General features: G+C 34.5%; 1 protein-coding gene across 5 annotated transcripts; it reads right to left on the bottom strand.

The window, feature by feature from the left end:
* Nucleotides 1-1,320: 1,320 nt before the first annotated feature.
* LOC129944243 (ubiquitin carboxyl-terminal hydrolase 47) lies at nt 1,321-22,262 on the bottom strand. 5 transcript variants are annotated; one of them, XM_056053560.1, is made up of 11 exons: nt 14,455-14,797; nt 14,208-14,242; nt 6,668-6,879; nt 5,983-6,606; nt 5,433-5,923; nt 4,923-5,355; nt 3,125-4,858; nt 2,935-3,061; nt 2,808-2,878; nt 2,611-2,744; nt 1,321-2,547 (listed from the first exon to the last, which is right to left on the bottom strand). In XM_056053560.1, exons 3-11 carry the CDS (start codon nt 6,857-6,859, stop codon nt 2,319-2,321), a joined length of 4,035 nt encoding a protein of 1,344 aa, XP_055909535.1. In that variant the 5' UTR covers nt 6,860-6,879; nt 14,208-14,242; nt 14,455-14,797; the 3' UTR covers nt 1,321-2,318. The 5 variants fall into 5 exon arrangements, with proteins under 5 accessions (XP_055909535.1, XP_055909533.1, XP_055909531.1 ...); XM_056053558.1 differs by having other exon boundaries at nt 6,668-6,861; XM_056053556.1 differs by lacking the exons at nt 14,208-14,242; nt 14,455-14,797 and adding an exon at nt 21,704-22,262.
* Between the last annotated feature and the right edge of the window lie 1,137 nt (nt 22,263-23,399).

Below are 23,399 nucleotides of genomic sequence, written 5' to 3'. Positions count from 1 at the left end.
TCAACACAAAAAATCTGCTGTGGGTTGCGTGAAACTTCCGTAACTTTGCATAATCCTCATTATCTCGGAAAGTAGAACTCGTAAAAACATTTGGTTTGCAGTTGTGGGTAGAGGATGACAATACCTTTCTCTTGATGTGCATCTCGACGCGATCGGGAACAATGTTGAAAAAAATGTTTTTTTTAGCCAAGGGGTTAGCCCACGATTTTGTCGAAAAAAACTAAATGTAATATTTTCTCGTGATATATACATCGTTGGAAAGGTGTGTTCATGCTCTTTAAGGCAGTGAAAGTCGCATTCTATTGCAAGGCTTGGTTGCGAAATTTTCGCAATCAACACAAAATATCTGCTGTGGGTTGCGTGAAACTTCCGTAACTTTGCATAATCCTCATTATCTCGGAAAGTAGAACTCGTAAAAACATTTGGTTTGCAGTTGTGGGTAGAGGATGACAATACCTTTCTCTTGATGTGCATCTCGACGGGATCGCGAACAATGTTGAAAAAAATGTTTTTTTTAGCCAAGGGGTTAGCCCACGATTTTGTCGAAAAAAACTAAATGTAATATTTTCTCGTGATATATACATCGTTGGAAAGGTGTGTTCATGCTCTTTAAGGCAGTGAAAGTCGCATTCTATTGCAAGGCTTGGTTGCGAAATTTTCGCAATCAACACAAAATATCTGCTGTGGGTTGCGTGAAACTTCCGTAACTTTGCATAATCCTCATTGTCTCGGAAAGTAGAACTCGTAAAAACATTTGGTTTGCAGTTGTGGGTAGAGGATGACAATACCTTTCTCTTGATGTGCATCTCGACGGGATCGCGAACAATGTTGAAAAAAATGTTTTTTTTAGCCAAGGGGTTAGCCCACGATTTTGTCGAAAAAAACTAAATGTAATATTTTCTCGTGATATATACATCGTTGGAAAGGTGTGTTCATGCTCTTTAAGGCACTGAAAGTCGCATCCTATTGCAAGGCTTGGTTGGGAAATTTTCGCAATCAACACAAAAAATCTGCTGTGGGTTGCGTGAAACTTCCGTAAATTTGCATAATCCTCATTATCTCGGCAGCTAGAGCTCGCAGAAACTTTTGGTTTGCAGTTTTGGGTAGAACATGACAATACCTTTCTTTTGATATGCATTTCGGCTGGATCGGAAACACGATTTTTTTTTTTTGAAAAATTAAGAAAAAATATTTTTCGAAATATGTAGATCGTTGGAGAGGTTTGTTTAGGGCATAAAAATACGTTTCTTTTATGGTGTGATCTTTCTTTGGCAATCGTTTTTCTCAATAGGAAATGAATCCCTTATAAAAATAAAACAATTTATTTTATTGATTGGTACAGATTTTCTTCTTTTTTAATAACTTATTTACAAATATATTTTTAAAAGTAAAATGTAAAGATAAACTAACAAAAAAAATATAATAAACGACGAAACATAAAACCTTACATCAATCATTTGCAGCCGGTTGGTGAAACGAGACTTAATCATTTAAGTTCAACTTAATCGCCGTCATTATTCTTTTTCTCCAGAGTTAACTGTCTAGCTAGCTCCTAGGTTGAAATTTTAATTAAGTATCGTTCCAGAGAATGGGGGCGCCTTGTGTTTTTGTAATTTTTAAATCTTTGTTTAAATATTATTACCGTTAAACTGAAAACTTAATTTAAACTCAACAAAGAAAAATAATGAATAGAGGCCGTAAGGAAAACGCAATATAAAAGAGAGTTCAAAAATGCGTAAGTTCCATGCGGTGTTTCTTATTTTTACCATAAATATTTTAAGTAATTTTTAGTTCTTATTTCGTTAAGCATTAATCTTTTCGTTATTCAATATTTGTTAAGAGTGTATATTGTTCAAAGGCCAAAATGCGTACCTATTCTAACAAAGAAAAAAAAACGAAATAAAAACATAGACGGACATGTTTTGTTCTTGCAAAAGAACTTAATTTTGTTTGTTTTTGTTTAAGGAAAAAGAGAATAATAATTTGTTTAATAATAACTTTAACAGTCTCATTATTTAAGCTAAGAGTTGTTTTTTTATGAATTTTACATCTAACCACAGACTCTGCTTGGGTCGCTCGAACGCTCTTTAACAAACATTGAGCGTTTTAGTAACTAATGCCCTAAATTTGAGTGGTGCGCGTTTTTATTTGGTGATGATGGTTTCATGCATGCGTGGTGCTGTTTTGTTTGTGGTTAATATTTTTGGTAACTAACGTCCAGCAATGTGATGAGTAAAAAACCAAGTTTATTTGCAATACTCCTGGCAGCAACAGCAACTTGTTTTATTGTTGTTCAAGTTCATGTTCATGTTGGAGCTTTATTCGTCTGCTAGCTTACTCGATGCGCCTTCAGCCGTCTTCAAGGCTACACTACTACTGCTTGGGTTTTTTGGGGACAAATCTAAGTGAATCTTAAGTGCACGTTCTCTGCGTGGTGAATACAATGTCGTTGACGGACACCCCAGACGGTCCAACCTGTTCTTTTCTTTCAAGTTGAATTCTCGTCGTTCTTCCATGGTCAGTACTTTGAGTTGCACAGAATCATCCCTGAGGTTAGGATTGTGTTTAATAACCAAATTCAAATGCAAGGTTGATAAATAGTAAACTTACTTGTAGAAAAAAACATTTCCACTAACTGTCGTTGAGAGTGGTTCTTTGTCCATGGTCGTTGGGTTAGTGTACCATCTCATTGTGGTGTTGATACTAACCATGGAGATATTTGTACATGGGAAGGAAGAGTTTACCTTAAAAAAACAAGGAATGTTTTATGCAATTTTTGATTTTAATCAAACTACAGGTTTGCTTACTTTGCCAAACGCTATGTTCTCCTCCGGAATATCAGATATTGAAGCTAGTTTTTGCTTGATATCAGTGTGTTCTGTAAAATAAGTATAGTTTTAGATCTGTGTACGCATAAACAGGAGAAATACTCACTTTCTAGTGTGATTTCTTGGAATTTATCCAACTCTAATACGTCAGGATACCAGCGTCTGACAAATATTGTCAAGCTACTATCACTTGTCGCTGGAGGAATACCGTCTTCGCATTCTTGTATTAAAAACTAAAGAAGAATTGATTTATTAAAAGAAATCTTGTTTCACGTCAACAAAGCCTTCATTCGTACCTCTGATGATATTGCGGAACTTCCTTCAGTTCCCAGCAGCTCGTCGTCGTTCAAGAAATACACGGGGTTCCTGCCCCCTTTGATCCACAATCGGCAATTATCCACAGTCAAAGTCTTGTATTTAGCAGCATCGATCCGATGCAATTGAGCAACCAGTTGCTTCTTCGCATCCCTTACTGTCATCCCATGCTTGAAAATCCACTCGCAAACGCATGGCAACTTCCCTGTGTTGTTGTTGAGCTCACTCAATCTCATGAAGTACACCTTAGCCTTATGCTCGTCATTTTGCAGGATTTTTCCCAACTCAGCAATCAACATCTCTCCCTCGTTCAGGAAAAGTAATGTATGCGATGGGTAAATGGGGGCTGTGGTGTCGTATTTTCTAGTGACTTTGAAGTAATTTCCTGGGACGCGGATCAGAGCCTCCAGATGCCTTTTCAACTGAGCCATTTTCATGCCCGAGTCTACAATCACCTTGTACATCACCGCAGGTTTGCGATTGCAGTCTTCCGAGTCCTCCTGATTTCCATTCAAGGCAGAAGGGGGAGGATCGGCATCGATTTTGTCTGCGAAGAAGTACAAGTTTTGTGCTGCTGTTTCATCCGCCGTCGATATCCGAGGTCCATCTACAAGAATGGAGTTAATTTTGTGGAACATTTCCGGAGATTCGGATTCATCGGGACTGGATAGCTGGGGAGAGTGGCTTGTACTGGACATTGCACCGTTTGTGTCTACCAAAGTACGATCACCATCGCTTAGACTGCTGTCTTCGCTGTTGCTCTCTGTCGTTGTGGGTGGCAGGGGTGATTCGCGACGGTGGTATTCGGACGAAGCGTCTCCATTCATGAGAACAGCATCCACAACATCGACCCCATTCTGGGCATCGTATTGAGGAATACTCATGATTTCCAAACTGTCAGGGTCTGTGTTGGGCACCGTGAGGAAAAAGTATGTCAACTTTGAGAACATTTTCTTCACTATGTTCCTGAAGTTATCTTGAGCTTCCGGCGATGCATTGGGGTCTGTTGCTACATAGACTTTGTGGCCAGGTGTGGTGGCTAAGAGCACCTCATTCTCCTTCAGACCCAACCGAATTGCTACCGATTTTTTCAAAGCATCACTAGCCTCAAAAGTCGAACAATACACCAAATGTGGCCCATCTACTTCCATTGAATCTAGATTAACTTTGAAAGCTTGCAGAGTTACGCCGCCAGGTTCGTACGTCTCGAACTCATCGTTTTCACCTTTCCACTCAAGTAAATAGTCCGACGAGGGATACAGTTGATGGTCGCCATCCTTTTCGTAACTACGAATGATTTTTTCGTCATAAGCCACCAATCTGCAGCGAGATACGGGTGCGAACTGCTCAACCATCAAACTCTGGTAGGCCGACTCGAGGATGAATTTCAAATCAAATGAACGAGAAACATACACTCGAGTTACTTTCAACTTCTTCAGTTTAGGATTGTAGAAGTAGACGCGTGGTTTTATTCTGCTTTCAAGAGCCAGTTCGGTGTGGCGAGAATGACGTGCTTCTTCTTCACAATTTAGCTTTGGCAATAGTGCATTTAAGTACTCGGGGAAATCTTCTGTTTTGGTAGCACGCTCATTACGCTTTGGGTCAATCTGGCGGTACATAAGCATGTAGGCGTTTGTACTTGAGCTGTACATACTCGTGTAGTATGCTTTGGTTGCGCTTCCACCGAACGATTTTTGTATATCTTCTTGGGTTACCTGCAAAACACGTAAAATAATATTAAAGGATGATGTAGAGGCTTTTCTTGTCAGCCACACTTACAGGCGACACTGTCTGGTCATTGAAGCAGAACCACTCATTGTTCTCAAACTCTTTGATGTAAGCGTAGTAATGACCTCCAGATGCACTTCCTGAGTGAATCATAATTGCAAACAATTCATACAAATAAGGACCACTGTCGTTCTTCGAGGCCAGCGATACTGAAGCGTTAGTTCGATTATCCGTGCTCGTACTCATATCAATGCCTTCATCGTCCTCCTGCATATCGTTCTCGTGCTGACTAGAATTGGCAGTGGTTGCTATTCCACTGCAGCTATCATCCTCCATCGCTGAACCGCTGTCTGTTGTGCTGCAGTCATCGTTATTTGATGTCGAAGCGAAGCCATTCATGTGGACGTTGTTCAAGTTGCTGAATGTCTGAGCATCAGTGGCATTTATAAACGTGTTCAAATTCAGGGTTTGTGGGAAGGTAACTCTGTAAGATTGAACAAAAAAAAAAAAAAAAAACAGTTTAAAATAAATGTGTGTGTTTTAAAAATATTAAAACCTTACTTATCATTTAATTTGATACGATGCATTGTTTGATAGTCAAAGTCAAAACGCTTCAAATGCAACGTCAAGATGTATGGGAAGTTCTTGAACTTAAGGCCTTTGTGGGCGTCGCACTCCTTGTTGCACTTCTCACAGAAATATTGATTATTTCCGTTGAGTGTTTCTGGTTGAACAAAAGCTCGAAGGGCTTCTTCAATGCTGCCATAAGCAACTGAGCTTCCGAACGGCCGGACCGGCAGGGGGATATCAAGGAAAGTGTCAGCACGTGTCTTCTCGGTGTTACATTCCAGACACTTGACATAGTCTATCATTTTTCCCTCGTACAGATTGCTTATCAAGTGTGCTTGTTTTGTATTTTTGAACTTGTGTTCCAAGGCGTCGAACATGACACGACACATCTCCTGAATGTCGTGTTGTTCCCAGGCCTCTCGAGAATCCCAACCAAAGCTTCGAGTGAGATCTGTCGTTTCTACAGCTGCTTTCTTTGATGTCTAAGTCCAAAAGAATATTAAAAGATTGAACCAAACTTTTGGGTTTTTCTTTTACTTACTTGCAAATTTAGAAACAGTTTCTGTAACTGATACGGAATACTCTTCGCCTCATTGTCGTTGTCGAATTCCCAACGATAAAGCGCGTTGCGGAACTCAGGAGTCATGTACAGAGCTTGCAATAAACTATTTAAATAGCACGTCATCGCCTGATTGACAAGTCCTACATAAGCCGCTGCCGGTGGTTGATGTTGGCTGACTAGACTTCCATATTCCATATCTGAAGGACGCGAATAGGACTTCAAGCGGTTACTCTCATTTGCCTCGAAACTCTCTTGAGTAATAGGACCAATTTGCGTGTGATTGTTCGGACTAGATATTGGCAGAAGCATCATAGATGTACCGTTTATGGGATCTGATTCCGTGGGACTAGCTGAGGCGCCCAGAGCCAAATCGTCATCCGAAACAGGGTCCGGTGTCATGGGGCTTAGATTCAACGAATCGGTCATCGTAACCATCGAAAATTTACGCTGTTGTTGATGAACAGGACCTAAGGAGATCTCGAAACGTTCTTTCGAACTCTTCTCCCACTCACCAGGTGGCAGAATAATTAGAAAATTCTTAGCTTGTGGTACAAAGCCGGGTATTTCTTCCACTTTATTTGATTTGATGTCGTTTAAATAGATCTTAAATTTAAATAAAGGTGTTGTCTTAGTTTTTCTTTAAAAAAAAGTGATTTTTTTTTACCATAGAATCCTTCTCATCGATAGGTTGCATGATCAGGTCATATGAATCATATGGAAACTGTATCGATACATCGCGGAAGACCTTCTCAACTGTGTAGTTTGGACGAATGACAAGGTTGTATTTATTTTGTGTTGAATTTGGTGTTTTGTCGTAAACAGCAAAATTTGAGCATTCTTCCGATGGGGTATCCATTTCTGAAATATAAAGATTTTCTAATCAAATTTTTAAATAGTCATTAGATAAAATATAAAATATTATATTTAAAACAAATAAAAACATAACTTGCGTAAAAAAAAGTAGCAAAACAGGCGACATTTAGGATTTTGTATTTTTGATTTCGAGAAGCAATCCGAGCTTAGCTCTACAAGACATTGAAGATTAAAAAATGCCTGACGATTATGCTGGTTAACAAAATTAAGTTTGTTGACTGATGCAAATGAACAAAAATGTCTTGAATTTGAGTTTACAACAACCTAATAGGGTTATATAATCCACAATTGACTAAATATTCATATAACGGTATATATTGCAAACAACTCAGGAATTTCAAATCGTTTCCACCATCTCTTCATCGATTTCGAGGATTTAATTTTATCATCGATTTTCGATTTACAGAGTATTGTCTAGTTCTAGCATTCCTGTCAAAGTTTTAGGTTTGTACATTATGACCATGGAAATGCAAGCTGCTTTATCAAGTTTGGAAAAGATTGCATCGATGCTTTTGATATAAAAGAAGGTTTTATTCAAGGCAATCAAGATTAATGATCTTTCTGGAAAGAATTATTCAAAACTTAATCGCCAACACTAGAGGCACAATCTTCCAAAGGCATGTCCAATTACTGGGAGACGCCGATGATATTGACATAATTGGAAGATCAAAGGGTGGTATCAGTGGCTCGTTTTTGAGCATTGCGATGGAAGCGAAGAAAAATGGCTTAGTAGTCAATTAGGCCTAGGCCAAGTATATGCTGTCATCAAGAAAGGACATTGAATAACGTCGTCTTGGACCAAATGTGTAAACGCACAGCAATAACTTTGAGGTAGTTGAGGAATAAATAATAGACGTCGCTATAAATTCAGACAACGACACCATTCCTGAAATCAATAACTACGGCAAATCAGTGCTTCTTTGGACTTGAAAGGTTTTTGAGTAATAAAATCAAGTCTTGAGCAACTAGTCAACCTTTATAAGACACTCATCATCCCGGTTCTTATTTATTGCACTAAGGCTTGGACCTTGTAAAAGCAAGCTGAAAACATCTTAGAATGCTCTGAGAGAAAAATTCTTGGGCTTATGTAAAACAAGACAGATAACGTTGCATAGTAAAAATATACTAGATACATTTTTTGAAAACTTTCTTTTCGTAAATTCTCATTTTAATCTTTACAGGTTTTCAAAAATACGTTTAATTGTTAATTTTCGGAGTCAATTTAAAAACACCCAATTCTAAACGTTACATTTATATTTTTTGAATAAGTAATAAACTAATTTGTTATAAGAACAACAATTACTTTGAAGCCTTTGTTGATTTTTTTTTGGTCAAACTGTGGGTGGAGCCTAGCAACTAATGAGTATTTTTTAAAAAGTGTTTTAAATACTGAAAATCGCATTCGAAATATATTGCATTTCCTGGACTAACCGTATATCAAATGAGGTCCTTCATAGAAGGACAGGCCAGGAATCTATAGACGCTATAATACGAAGGATTAAGTAGCAATGGATTGGACATACGCTACGAAAAGGTAACGACTGGATTGCAGGCCAAGCAATGTAGTGGAAGAGCTGGACGACCGAGAAGCACATGGCACAGGACAGTCGAGTCGGACTAGGCAAAAGTTGGAGGGAGCTGAAACACATCTCCGCAAACCGTACACGATGGCACGTAGGCGTAGTAGAGACCCTATGCCCCTTAAGAGGTTCCCAACGAACCTAACAGGTCTGAGGACTTAAGTAAGTAAGTATTCGAACTAAGTCCGTCAAAACCCCTAGGAAAAGTATAATTCGATTGCAGGTTTTATAAAACTTTATTAATCAGGGTTAACAATCAAGTTTGTGTTGAAATAATTGATGGATTAAGAAAATGGCAAGTCAAGAAAATGTGCCACTGAAATTTAATACAACCAAAAAATAAATCAAAGCTTTCAGACGAACTGTATTTCTGTTTTTCTCACTTCAAATTTATTAATAACGCCTACAAGTGTCAAAAACGCTGCAATAAAAAATAAAATGCATGGAAATATTTATTTCAACTCATAGCACACACATTCGAGTGTTTACGATGTGCTATATAAATATTTACCCTAAACGGAGGTAAGTACAATGAAGATGTTTTTCAATTTTGACGCATATTTTCTGATTAGTCATTATTTTCACATGTAATTGATCCCGATTTAATGTAAAATAAGTAAAATACTAACATTTTGAGACCAGAACTAATATTGAGTCCGTGGGAAATGTGTTTCTGCTGTTTATGAGTTTTATAGCAGTTTTTATTAATAACTTGGAATTTTTGTTTCTTGTTTTTGGAAAAAAAAAATTCAAATAATAAACTTTGGCTGCTTGCCAAGACATTTGGGGAATCTATAAAACAAATATATTCCTTCCTGCGTTGAATTGAAGAGCAGAGTTGGGGCAAAAACGCCAAAAAAGAACTCTCCTGTTATCGTTGGTTTATTTCTTTTTGTATTTTTAATTCACATTATGCATTCAAAAAGTAGGTGTGTGTTGAGATTTATATTTTTGTAGAAGATTCTCTTTGTCATTGAGGAAGTTTTCAGTGACAAAAACCACACAAAAAAAAATAGAACTACCTCTTAATTAAGTACGAGAACACATTTTCTAAATTAAAGTTAAAAACAAAATAAAACTAACATGATGGACACTGGAACATGCAATCACGCATTATTTATAGACTCCCAGGCATCACCAGTTTTAAGACAGTTCATGAATTTCTTCTTCTTTGGTTGAAAACGGACTTAAAGAGTTGTATGTTTACGAATAGAATATTTTATTGTACAAACATTTTTAAAAATATTAAGATTTACTTAAGCGTGTTTCCTATAAAAAAAAATTCAATATTTTAAACAAAATCAAGAATACACTTTCCAGACATCCATTGAAAAAAGAACTGATAATTTGCCAGGGGTTAGTAAAATATTAAAGTTTTGAAATACGTTCCACATATTCAATAAATAAAAATGCCTTTCAATGCAGATCTTTAATCTTTTTACAATAAATCAATACCTAAACATATAAATGTTCACACATAGTTATAGGAAGTAGTAAGAAAAAATAAAATTGGCATTATACTTCATGCACCACTTATTCTAGTTATCCTTTTCCGTGCAGTGTTTCAAGGTCGATTGATTGCTTTTGTTGTCATCTTTCACTTTTTCTTACTGAAAGTAAGTCAATGTCATTTTTTTGAAAATAGTGTACAGTGCAAAGCACGGTGATTATCCTTCGGTTTTTTGTTTGATTGGTTCAAGTATCTGACTGCCAAAAACATTGTGAAGATTGAACCTTGGAGTTTAATATATTTTTTATCAGTTTGATGAAGATTGCAAAATTGAATTTTCGTTGAACAGTCGATCTTTTTCAACTCAGTTCTTACTATTGCCATTTGTGTAAGATACAAATCCCTAACAGACAAAATCAAAACAAATTATTTCTAATTTAAATTTTAATCATTGTGCGGTATGCTTTTCAATCTTTGTTTAACGGTGCTGTAAATAGCTTTGCTTGTTTAAATAAAATAATTGTTTTGAAATATTTAGGCTAAAAATCCATTGCAGAATCAGGTGTTTATAGAAAGGGTGATTTTTTAAAAGCTATAAGAAAGTTTTTCAAACAAAAAAACACATCAAATTCAGAAAAATGCATGAAATCTTGATTTGAACCGATAGTATTGTCCATATAATTTAATGTTTGAAGATTATTTCATGTTGACTTTGACTGCGCCTCAAACGAATAAATGCTTCAATGTTGTCTTCGAATGCGTCAAATGAAGCGGACTGGACATGAGCTTTAACATGGCCCCACAAAAAATAGTCTAAAGACGTTAAATCGCACGATCTAGGCGGCCAATTGACCAATCCCGAACGTGAAATAAAATGTTCACCGAACTCGCCATTGTTGCATTGGTAGATCTTGTAAAGCTTCTAGCTTATATTTACTCCAAAATCGACAATTCTGCTTAATCAGCTTCGTCGCTCAACACCATTTTACGGTAAAAGATGGATCTTCGGCCAACTTCTAAGAGCCCATTCACCAAAAATGTACGTTGCAGTAGGCTTCAGTTCTTGCACCAGCTGTATTTTGAAAGGCATCACACCTAAAACCTTCAGCAAAATTTTCCACGTTGTTGAGTAACAGAGGTTATTGATGGTCATCATTAACACTGGCCGATACAGTGCGATATTTTCTTCAGTTCGCACTCTACGTAAGCTTGTTGGTGGTTTAATGTCCAACAATAGCCGCTTCAGTGCTTCGATTAAACTGACCATAAAATGGAAGAAGCGCGCTATGAACTTTCTTAACAGAGCACACATTTTGATAACAAAATTCAATATTTTGCAAGCGTTGTTCGTTTGTAAGACGATTCATGGTTAAATTATAGACCAAACCGAAGCTGTTTCACAGTGAAACAAAGCACGAAACGTGCGTCAGCTGTTTATACCAGTGCAGTGTTGCCAAAAAGATAATAGCTGCATAATCACACTTAAGAAATGAATAAGACGTTAGGGCAAATGTTGATATATGGATAGACAAAAACTTACTCCAAAGAAAGAATTGAAAAACTTAAAACAAAAATTACATTCAAATTAAATTTACTGGGTGCAGTAGATCTAAATGATTTTAAAAAAAATAGAAATTTAAGGAACAAGAACAAGATCATAAGATGCACAACAATCAGCTTTCCGATTCATTCCAATAATACAAAAAAGATCGTCCTCATCAATATTTTGATTGGCAATCGATGATCTACTGGCTGTTTCCGTTGGTTCGAATGAAATTTAGAATTAAAATATTGTTCATTGGATTTGTATTCATTCGAATACTGTACATGATTTAAGTGTGGTACACTTTTCAAAATTTCTTTTTTTACTGAATTATCAAAGTAGACAACTAGTTGTGAAGAATATCGTCATTTTATTAAGTGAAAACTGTCAGTGTTAGAAAAAGTTGTGTGTCGAAGTGTTTAACTTCAAGTACACCAAAGTCGATGATTATTATTATTGAATCGAAAACTACACTAGTCAACAAGTTTTTCATAACTGGCAATCAACCTTCAAAGACTTTAGATATCCTCACGTCGAATCCGAATTTAAAACCATTTTAACACTACAGATTTTTGAGATATCATCTATTAAGATTAAATAAGGCTTATAAGCTTAAGCTTTTCAAAGCTATATACATACGTTAATGAGTAGATAGTTTTCAATATTTTCTCTAATACGTATTTTTCAAAACTATTATTGACAATAACATTTGTTGGTTCTGTTTTACAAAATTAATTTAGTTTTTTAAGGCTTGTAAAAAATTTCCCTAAAAAACAACCTCATTAACCTACAATTTTTTTGGTTATTAGTTCTGGTGAGTAATTCAAAAAATGTACGCAACTTTCATAGACACATCACTTTTGTAAGAGATTTTTTGTTGAAGTTTAACAGATTTCTGCCTTCTACTCTAAATGCGGGTTGACCAAGAGATAGTTCGGGTTAACAATTATAAAATTTCATGAAATAATTATTTGGACCTTAGACTCTACCTTTTTGGGAGTCAAACTGACTTCCGTGTAGATGCAGGGATGCTATATGCTTGTCTGTAATCTGGAAGAAAGAAGTGCTTACTTGCAGCTCCACGTGGGGGCTCCTGTGGAGCAAGTTAGAGAAATCAGTGAAGCTCGATGATGAATGATACTGATCAATTCATGATTATTGAAAAAGGCATAGCTTAGAACTGCACTCAGAAAATTCTCAACTTGTGAGCTAACGCAAGAAGCTACGGTTTACTTCCTTCCTATAATTAAATTTTACGATCGATGGTAAACACAGGACTGTCGTTCTTCCCCAGGGGCCTGAGTTGACTTACTGATAAAAATTATACAAACCCAATAAGTATAAGTAAATTTACAAATCGAAAAAAAAAAAAGTCTGAAGTGGAATTAAAAATCATTTTTAAGAATGATGTACATTGTAGATAAAGCTTTGCTGATTGCATCTACAAGAATGAACTCACTCGAAGCATTTCCCCAAATAAGAGATAGTAAATCTTTGCGTAAATCTTTTTGGTTCGTTTCAAAAACTAAGCGAATATAAAATGCAAGGGGCAGCAAGTCTAAAAACTTAAGATAGGTGTTGACGTTGTAAGCAATTATTCTCTACCTTTTGCAGCCTAATAGAAATTTTCCAATTTGTTTATACATAGCTTTTCGAGAAATGTTTATGTTTAAAAGATTAGCTGTGATTGAATGCAAGAATGTGTAACGTCTAAAAGTATAACGCATTTTTTCGCACTATTAATTCACCTATTTTATTGAATACAATTTTCCAGTTGCGTCTTTTGTTTACACATATTCTGACAAAACTATAAAAAACCGTGTATAGAAATGACTACCTAAATTCAAAACATTTTGAAAAGTTTTTATTTAGATTGTTTAAGGTTTTGATTAATAAACACATTTATCGATATCGATCTGATAACAATCATTGATTAGTTAGTTAGATAAGTTGAAACTATTTTGTAACATTTTCAATGTTTATGGGTTTATAAAAATAAACTAAGTCTTGTGCATAAATATTTTCTATTTACGTACAACTTCTAAATTTAACAAATTTATTTGTAGCTTTTTCTTTTCTAATTTTAACAAATTTATTTGCAGTTTTTTTTGTTATTTTTATACAAAAATATTTGTAATTAAAAAAAAGAATGATTCATGTTTTATTTTTCGATCACCCTATGTATTGCAATTTGTCCAAATTAATTAACCGGCAAATTAATTCCGTGATTTTTGGCTCCGCCGTCAACTTAATGTAAGAGACTGCGGGTACAATCATAAGTAGACAAATTGTATTATTTTGTTTACAAAATTGAAACGCGAATTCCATTTGCAGGAAATGCTTCGTAATCATATAACATCCCTTTCGCAGTAACTAGGCCACCCAGACAGATGACCGTTTTCGGTCAGGAATGATTGAAAAACAAGCAGTCTCAATAAATAGGACAAAAAGAGCAGTTTTTTGAGAACAATATAAAGAAATAAAAATCCTTGACGTTTAGAAAAAAGATCTGATTTAAAGACGAGACCATCACGACAAAAACGACTTCCCTACTTTTTTATCTATTTGCTATTTTTAAGTATTTTTAGATTCCTTTCGAATATCATAGAAAAATAGTTTGCACATTGTGAAACACACGCTTAATACTCAATAGAATAGCTACGCCGCGCCGCTAACAAAAACACAAAACTTAAAAAATATACTATATTCATACAATACTCATGTAGTTTTTGGTCTAAAAATATCAACGCGCACTCACTTTCTGGCTCCTTCAGTATTCTCTTCTCTATCTCTCTGATCAATGTCGATGAAATAAATATTTTTAATTAGAGAGAACAAAAATAATTTCGTATTTTTTCAAATCCGTGTTAATTATGTCGATGAAGAAAAGAAAAAAAATTGAAAAAGTGAGTAATTATTGAAAAATTCACTGAATATTATCTAATAATATTTCTAAACGAAGAACTTTAATTCACTGAAATTATACGTTCATGTTGAAAACGTACATTTTTGAAAATTTGTATCGATAAACACTTTCTCCTCGTGCGATGCGTAATTGAAAAATTTACATATTTTTTTAGTGCGGAAAATAGAATAGAAAATACAAAATAAATTAAATGATATTAAGTGGAAATAGTGCGGCAACGACGTCGGCTCTGTTGGTGCACGGCGGCGGCGTAATCGATTCGCTGGTATCGCTTATAGCATACTGATCGCACTTTGGTGCTGTGAAAAAGCTCTTGGCATGATCGAGATATACGTTTTCTTCTTTTTCTGTTTTTGAATTATTTTTTGAGCACATTAGATATTTTCGGAATCTTAGACCGACATCGAAGGCGACAATTGCTCCTCCCTGATAGCCCGACGAAGAAGCAGATGAAGGCGACGACAACGAAGACGGCGACGACCAAACCAACGCCAACGTTGTTGAGAGTAAATTAGGATGTGTGAGGAGAAGCATTTGGGATGACTCGCACTCGATACGAATGCCAGAATCAAGAGAGGAGCAGATACCAGACAAAAATACGGAATAAAGCTTTTAGTTTATAGTTTTCTTATTTGAATGATTCAGTTTATTTTAAGACTCACTCACATGTTATGCACTTTGAATAAATAATAAGGTTCCATTCCCAATCCAATCGGGAAGACAAAATATTTCCGCCTGAATCCTAAACCAACTTCCTCTGCACTTCACATCTTGAAAATAGGAGAATTTAAAAACATATAAAGACCAAAACAGATAAAAAAAGAGAGAGAGTAATAGAAAACGATGGCAATCGCATGCAATTAGTTTTTAGGAGAATTTTCCTATTTTGGATAAAGCATTTCTGTAGAAGCTCAGAACCTAGATGAATGTGTGTACGCAGATTTTTGACCCTCAACGTTTCTGGAAAATCATCAATTTGTTTCATTGTTTTCTTCGTCCGAAAATATTCGAATTAATAATCCAATTATTGACGTTCTTGAAGAAGGAGCTTTTTCCTACAATGTGGGAAAATCAGTTGAGTATAAATTTTCTTGTTGTTGTTGGTTTATTATTATTTAAGGAAAAACAGACATTCCGCATTTTTCTTGACGTGATACAGATCGAAACAAGCGGAAATCGTGTTGGCCTAGCGATGACAAAATAAAACATCGTATTTCGAAAAAAAAAAGTACGTTCAAGTTGAGTGCAGGTACTTAAATGTTTTGCATTTCTGTGATGTCTTGAGCGACCATTAAAAAAATTATGAAATCTTAGACAAACGATGGCGACGTCGCGGGGAATGGGGGGGTTTGTTTCTTGGCAATACCACAAGGCAAGTTAAATAAGTGGGAGGATTTGTATATTGCATATAAGTATATTTGAACGTGGTGGCTGGCGTCTAGCATTAGCTGCTTTAGCACAACTAACGCCAGTCTATGTCTGTCAATTGTAATTGTAATTGGGTGCATTTAGCTTTGAGTTAAAAAACCTTAACGTTTTCTTTGGCCACTTGCAACAAATTAATTTTATTTATTGCATTTTATGTTTTCTTGTTTGTCCGTATGTCTATCAAATGAACTACTGCTATTAGTCAAGCTGGCTTTTATTTAAACTTTTAAGGGAAACATTCAGCTTTTTGTTTATTCTTATTAAAAATAATATTAATGAATAAATTAAGAATTTGAGTGTGTGTTGGTTGTTTGCCCGTAGGTGGTACATATTTTTAAAGCAGATGTAAATTACAAAAAAAAGGAATGTGAAAGTTCAATGCACATTAGGAAATGTTTTGATTTTGCTACAGATACTCGAACATTGTATTTCTGTTGAGATTTTGAATGAATACGATAATTTGTGAAAAATTGAAGAATATCATCACGTAGGCCTTAAATTATTCAGGTTTAGAAATAGAAAAAATGATAAATAATTGAGAAACTTGTAAAAGCTTTTCTTTTTAGTTTTACCATAAAGAAAAGACTGAATGTTCCGAAGGGGTATGTTGATCTATATTTGAAGAAAAATAAACTTTTTCTAAATGTTTTTTTTTTTTGTAGAGTTAGTTTTCATTGATGGATTTGTAGTTTCCAGAAAACATTGACCTGATATTTTCTAGCTATTTTTATTTGTTCAATTATTTGGCTAATTTTGAATAACAATTCAATGAGAAATATATTCAATATGTCAATTTACTCATTCGCTGCACTTTAAATTTAGGAAAGATAAGTGAATAAGTAATTTATTGTCATTTTATCAACACACCCTTATTAGGAATTTTGGGAAATTTAATGTTTTTGTTGAGAAATCTTTAACAAGAATATAAATATCGGGAAAATGGAGAGCAGGATTGCTCACCAAACTTTATTTAGAAACAAAAACATATTCGCTTTTGAAAATGATGGATTTGTAGGTGTTTTAATTATATATTTATACAACTTTTGAGATGTTAATATCCAAAAGCATTTAAGCTACGTGGGCTGCTTTTATTTCGTTTAAGATACATAAATATCCCAACTTATATACCAGTTCCTTTGTTTTTTTTTTTAAACAACTACTTAATTTTTTAAAGAACAAAAACAATTAAAGCAAAAAACAGTAAATACAAGATAATTTTAGTACAGACATCTCTTAATGTTAAATACTCATTTTTATATTTACTAAAAAAGCTGGATCTATTAAAATATTATAGAATTGACAGTTTAACATGCATATGTCGCCTGCCAACTCTAGATATGTATTTTTTAAACAATTTCTTGACCATTTGGAACAGTGCCAAAAGTGAAACAATAAATATACACAGAAATGATTGAATAATGTGTTTCTTCCTGAAGTGTTCTTTTTCTCTTAAAGATATTATAAGCCTAGGTTGGTATTTATGCAATTTACTTATTTATTATTCAATATTCAAAAAATATTCAATTTATATTTATCAAAAATATTTGCCCAAAATAAAATAGTAATCTTTCAAAATTTAGATTGTTGAAGTAACCATAAATTGGATATATTTTAAATTATTTGATATTTGATTATATTGATAAAATTGGAAGTGTATTTGTTTTTTTTTTTGTTGTGCTTTAAATTCAGTTTATTTTAAATAATAAAAAATCGAAGCACTGTTATATGTTCAACTAAAATATTTTATTTATATTAGTACCATTTTGTCACTTGGTAAAATTTGACTATTTAGAAATTCGAAGATAAGTTAGGAGAAAAACTAAGAAAGTTTTAAGATTCAAGGCACTGTACTAAACTTGATTTCGAGCTTCTTTATGTTAATAGAAAGAGTTTTATCATCGGGCTCTCTGGTCGAAATGCCCGCTTTCGGTTTTGAAGGACTTGGTTAGATTACAAATTAAATTTGAGAAGGGTCAATATAATTAGTATTGGGTGGATTTAAATTGGAAAACCACAAAATAAATCCTGGTATGCCCCGCAGCTCCGTTCTGTCTCCGACACTCTTTCTAATTTGTATTAATGATCTCCTGTCTTCAACTTCTAATCCGCTTACCTGATTTTTTGATGATAGCAGATTAAAGTTTTCATTTTTGTTTTTAGATTCACAACGCTGCTACTTGCATGTGGATCTTCAAAGGCAATATACGAAGAGCTCATTAAATCCGACATTATTTAATAGGGAATCAAAAATCGAATACAATTAAATGCGTCGAAAACTTATTGCTGCCTACGATCAATAAAACGTAATTTACCATCTTTTTACTGTCATTTGGCATTTACATCAATAAAACTGAACAATTCCACTTTCTGTGTGTGTACCACCAACCTCTTTCTATTGAATGATCACATACGCGACATCGCCAAAAACGCCGCAAGATGTTTTGGGGTTCCTGAGAAGATGCAAGAATGTTGTCTCCCGATCTGATCATGCTGTTAACTATAAGACTTAAATGCGTTCAGAGCTTGAACATAGCTTATATCTCTAGGCTGGTGCTTTAGCAACTTAATTAAGTTGCATTGAACAATATTGAACGAAGAGTGTTCATATTGATTGGTAATAATATTATCGTTAAATTATTCACTTCGCTTCAACACATTTGTGTATCTCGACCCGATTTACCGTCATTTTAACCATTTATGCGAGCCTGGTGCATTTCTCCCTTTAAACAGTTCAACAACAATAACTGCACTTCTAGGAATTCACATCAGTCCAAATTCGGTAGAACTGTCCTAATCTGTTTTAATCAGTAATAGTACTACGCGAATGTGGAAAGCTTTATCACGCCCTGTCTTTTCAAGTCATTACGATATTCATGAATTCACAGACGGGTTGGGGTCGAAATAGTGTATGGGTCAAAATACTGTATTTATACTGCGTCTCAAAATTCTGTATTTCAAAATTCAAAAATACAATAAAATACAAATACAAATGTGGACTTCTACCAGGAAGACTTGCTTCTATAAGTTGATTTCTTATTTTCTAGCTATCATTGGTCAGTTTTTGAGTTTCTTTAGGAAAGAAATGGTTTCTTCTTACATATTCTTACCAATAGTGTATCAAAAGGCGAAGAAGTTTATCTTTTTTTCATCTTGTTTCTTCTTTAGGCGTGAATGTAAAGTTTCAAATACTTTTTTCTTTAAAAAGTTTAGAGTTTTTTCAATTTTAACCATCATTTTTCCAGCTTGTCCTAGTTTTTTCAACACTTCGCGTTCAAAATGAGTACAATGTATTTCGCGATCCATACTTATTAAAATTATAGACGACTTTTAAAGAATTTAGTTAGAATCTAAAATAAAATATCTGACAAACTAATAAACAAACTGAAAAAGCCTATTTGCATAAACTTAAACCTGACTTAAGTTAGAATAACAGTTCAATTGTTTCTAATATTTTTTCCAGGCGAAATTATCAGTGGCCTCAAAACAAAAGAATTTAGCACACTTGTTAAAGAAAATAAAAAACATTTAATTTTGAATTTGTTTTCTTAGTATGAAATTATTTATATTTTATTTACATTACATATACATAGCATTATGTTTTCATAGTACTTCATCAAATATGTTTAACATTTGTAAGAAGAAAAAAGTATGGAATGTAGAAATGTCGATTTTTCGCCTGGACATGAATTTAGCACAATCAACAGTTTCTTGATAAAATTATACTTACCATTATCAATTCCAAGTTTTTCTTAGTATTTGGTAGGGAACCTTTTATTTTGCAGTACAGAGGCAATTCTTCTTGGCAAGCTTTCAATCAAAGCCTCACATCGTGACTTTGAAATTGCATACCAAGCATTTTGAATCTCCTGTCACAAGTGTGTTAAGTTGTTTGGTTTTTTTTTGTTCAATGTGATCTTCAACATCATTCTACAAATTCTCGATCGGGTTAAGATCGGGTGATTGTGCTGGCCACTTCAAAACGTCGATTTTATTCACCTCTAAGGCACACTTCACTAACTTTGAAGTGAGTTTAAGGTCGTTGTCGTGCATGAAGCGCCATAATAACGGCAAACTGTCTTCTGCGTAGTTTGTCATATGATCCCACAGGATATCTCTGTACACGTTCTGGTCCATTTTGGTGTCTATTTTTACGATGGGTCCCAAGCCGTGCTATGAAAAAGCAGCCCAGAACACCGAACCGGCATAATTTGGATTTATTTCTTCAAAACACGTTTTTCCAAAAACTAATTGGTTTGTCTAGGTAAGCTTTGGCAAACTAACCTGAAATTCAGATTCTTTGATACAAGCATTTTTATCAAAGCAACGCACCCACGTAGATTGTTTTTATTTAATCGGTGTCTTATGGTCCTTGAGGAAACATTTACTCCATAGTTCGTTGAAAGTTAGCTTCGAATGGCACTGGAGGTCTTAAACGGATCCTTGGTCAATAACCTATAAATAATTCTATCTTCATTTGTAGTTGTGTTTCTGACCCGGGGGTTTTGTTTAACGTTTTCAATAACTCCATACTTTTTGAAATGACGAAGGGCATTATAAACCAGGTTCCAGCATTCTAAAAACGTATAAATGTCTGTTACCGTCCGCCCTTTTGACTTCAATTTCAAGATCAGATTTCTTTTTTTCTTTGAGCACCATTTTCCTTTTGTCATGAATAATTAATATTTTGTTTGTATTTTTTAATATAGATCATTAAAGAAATATTTAATTACCTCAAAAATTTTTATTTTCTTTGAAAAAAAACAAAAAACTTAAAAATACACTCTTTGATTGCAAAACGGGCTAAAAACAACGCAAATCACAAACAATCTTCATTTTTCGCAAAACGTTATTTTACTTTTCGATCATTTACACATTTTTATTACCATATTAGGTAGTCATAGTAACAACATAAAAATGAACCGTTAATTGCAAGTAATAAAGGATCGAAAGTAGAAAAATACTTATACTCTTTTCAATGTGCTAAATTCGTGTCCACCACTGTAGGTGTTTCTCCAATTGGATGGCTGGGTCGGGTATACAAACAAATTTGAGGTTAGTTTGATAGCCTAACGCGATCAATGACTATTTTAAGTCAACTTTCTTCATTCTAAACTTTTTTTATAAACTTGAAAATACTTAAAAACGTGAGTCAGAAACTTCTCCAATAACTGTAAGTAGTGAGTCCTAATGCAGGTATAAATATTAATTCGATTCAAAATGCAGAAAACACGAAACAATCAATCCAAACCAAAACAAGTGCACAAATTAAGCTTAAACCTAACCGACCATAATTTGGTCTCTAAATTGCTGCAACTATAAGTGTCATACTGCTGCCACTGCCGTCCGTCACCTTGTCGCTTACACACACCCGCAGTAAAAACAAAACAACAACAAACAGCCCACAATAAATTAAATCACCAAGACCAAACAGCAAAGACAGAACCAGAACCTTTTCCTACATATAACGATACTTATGCTATTGACAGAAGAATACAGAACAAAAATAAAAAACCACCCATTCATCGTCGTCGATGACCTCAAACGAACGAACGCTCCGAAGGGATGCAATTTGCAAGCAATTTATTGAAGCCCTTGCTGAATCTATAGTCCGATTCCGGATTGCGTTGGTAGGTACTACGGTTACGGCTATGGCTAAGGCTACGGCTACGGCTATTGACACATTTTTAGATCATTACAAAAGTTTTTTATGGCACTTTACCAACCAAGCAAAAGCAAACCGGCTGACTCTGGCTCTGGCTACGTTTTTTCTTTTTTTTTTTGTATTTGACCACCAATAAAAGCAAACCCATACATATTTTGTTGTTTTTGGAAATGATTAATCGATGTGGGAAATAAATACTTCATGTTTTTTTCTCTATATTTTATGGAACTTCACTTACCCATTGGTTCATTAACAATCGAAACAAGCATTTGAAAAATTCATCAATAGCACGAAAAACAAAAAAAGACGACGACGTAAAAGAAAGTTCAGTTTTTCGAGTTTTTGATTAGGTATTTTTTGGGACTCGGGAACTTTTGGGCTTCTTCAGTTCAGAATTCCAATTTGAGATGGGGGCACTTTCACAGTCCACGCACGAAATGCGAAGGCGAATGCGACTGCGAAGGCAAAAATGCAAAGACGAGAAAACGAAGACGAACTACGAATCGGATAAACGGAAACACTTTATACTCTGGTGCTGCTGCAAAATGAAATTGCATCTGCGGCGGCGACGGCGGAACAGATGGACGAATATACGAATACGAATTACGAATAAGTCTTATGCAATATCCGCCTAATTGCAATTAAATATTGGGATTTACTTTTAAGCACATACACTACTTGGGTTTTCTTTGAAGGTTTTTTCTTTCAATTTCAATTCATCAACAAAATTTATTTACAGAATAAAGAAATCGAACTCCTTGCGGTTGTTTTCCGCCATAGAGGCCATAGTGAAAAATCATCGAATTTTGTGTGCGACTGTGGTAAATGGTCAAGTGTGGTGGTGGTGAGTTGCGATTTTTAGTTGAAATTAGATTTTTTTCTTATTTGACATATCAGAAAGTTTTCAGGGTTGTTAAATTGTTTGAGGAATTTCGTTTTTGAAGGTTGCTTACATATTGAGACTAGAGATGGCGCTAACAAGGCACCATTTATTATTTGTAAAAACACTGCTTTCTCTTTTCGATTTAGATTTTATTTTACCGAAAATATGAAGCATACAATTATTAACATGTTTTTATGAACGTTCTTTTGAAATAAAATAAGTTTGTTGGAAATAACAGACTGCAAAATTCGATCCACACAAGTTTCACTCCTTTCCAATATTTTGAATGCAATTGTATTCTAAAAGTTACAAATAAAATAATACATCGGTAGACCTAAATACTTGAAGAGGAATCGCATAAGGCGATAGTTGATTGTTGATCATCAAAACTAATAATATTGTTTGCTTTGGTTCGTAGGTGGCAGCTTTTTAGCTGTCACTTTCACAATTTGTTTTAATTAATTGAGAAAGATAGGTGTGCGATTCTTCTTTAGCTAAAAAATGTGAAAAGATATCAAAGTTAAGATTAAAATAAGTGAAAGTAAAGTACAATTTAATGCTGAGTATAAACTTAAGAAATAAAAAAATACACAATATAAAAACAACAGCTGATCGAAATGACATTTATGCCTGTTGCAATGCTGCCAGCTAATGGTACATTTTTAGCGATCACTTTACAAAGAACAAAGAAAAGTTGATAATCAAAATGGACTATCAAAACAGTGACAATCAACTATCGCCTTACGCTGTTTCACCCCTGGTTAAAAATCTAATTTTGTTCGAGGACATCTATGGACATACATACATAAGATCTTGAAACACATTGATTACAGTCACAAAATCTGATGAATGTGTTGATTTTTTGTCAGTTTTAAAATGGTTAAATAAAATAAATAAATTGTATGGGGCAACAGTCCATGAAGAACCAGGTCCTAGTGACTTACAACTCTCAACCATTGCTGCGTGTGAGTTATGTTGTCAGAAATGGAAGGGACCTACAGTTTATATGCCGAATCCAAACGGCTAATTTGAGAAAGCACTTTTCATGACA

This window comes from Eupeodes corollae, chromosome 2 (assembly GCF_945859685.1).
Source record: "Eupeodes corollae chromosome 2, idEupCoro1.1, whole genome shotgun sequence".
NCBI classification, from domain to species: Eukaryota; Metazoa; Arthropoda; class Insecta; order Diptera; family Syrphidae; genus Eupeodes; species Eupeodes corollae.
Note: the sequence above shows the minus strand (reverse complement) of the source record. Positions and strands in the feature narration are given on the sequence as shown.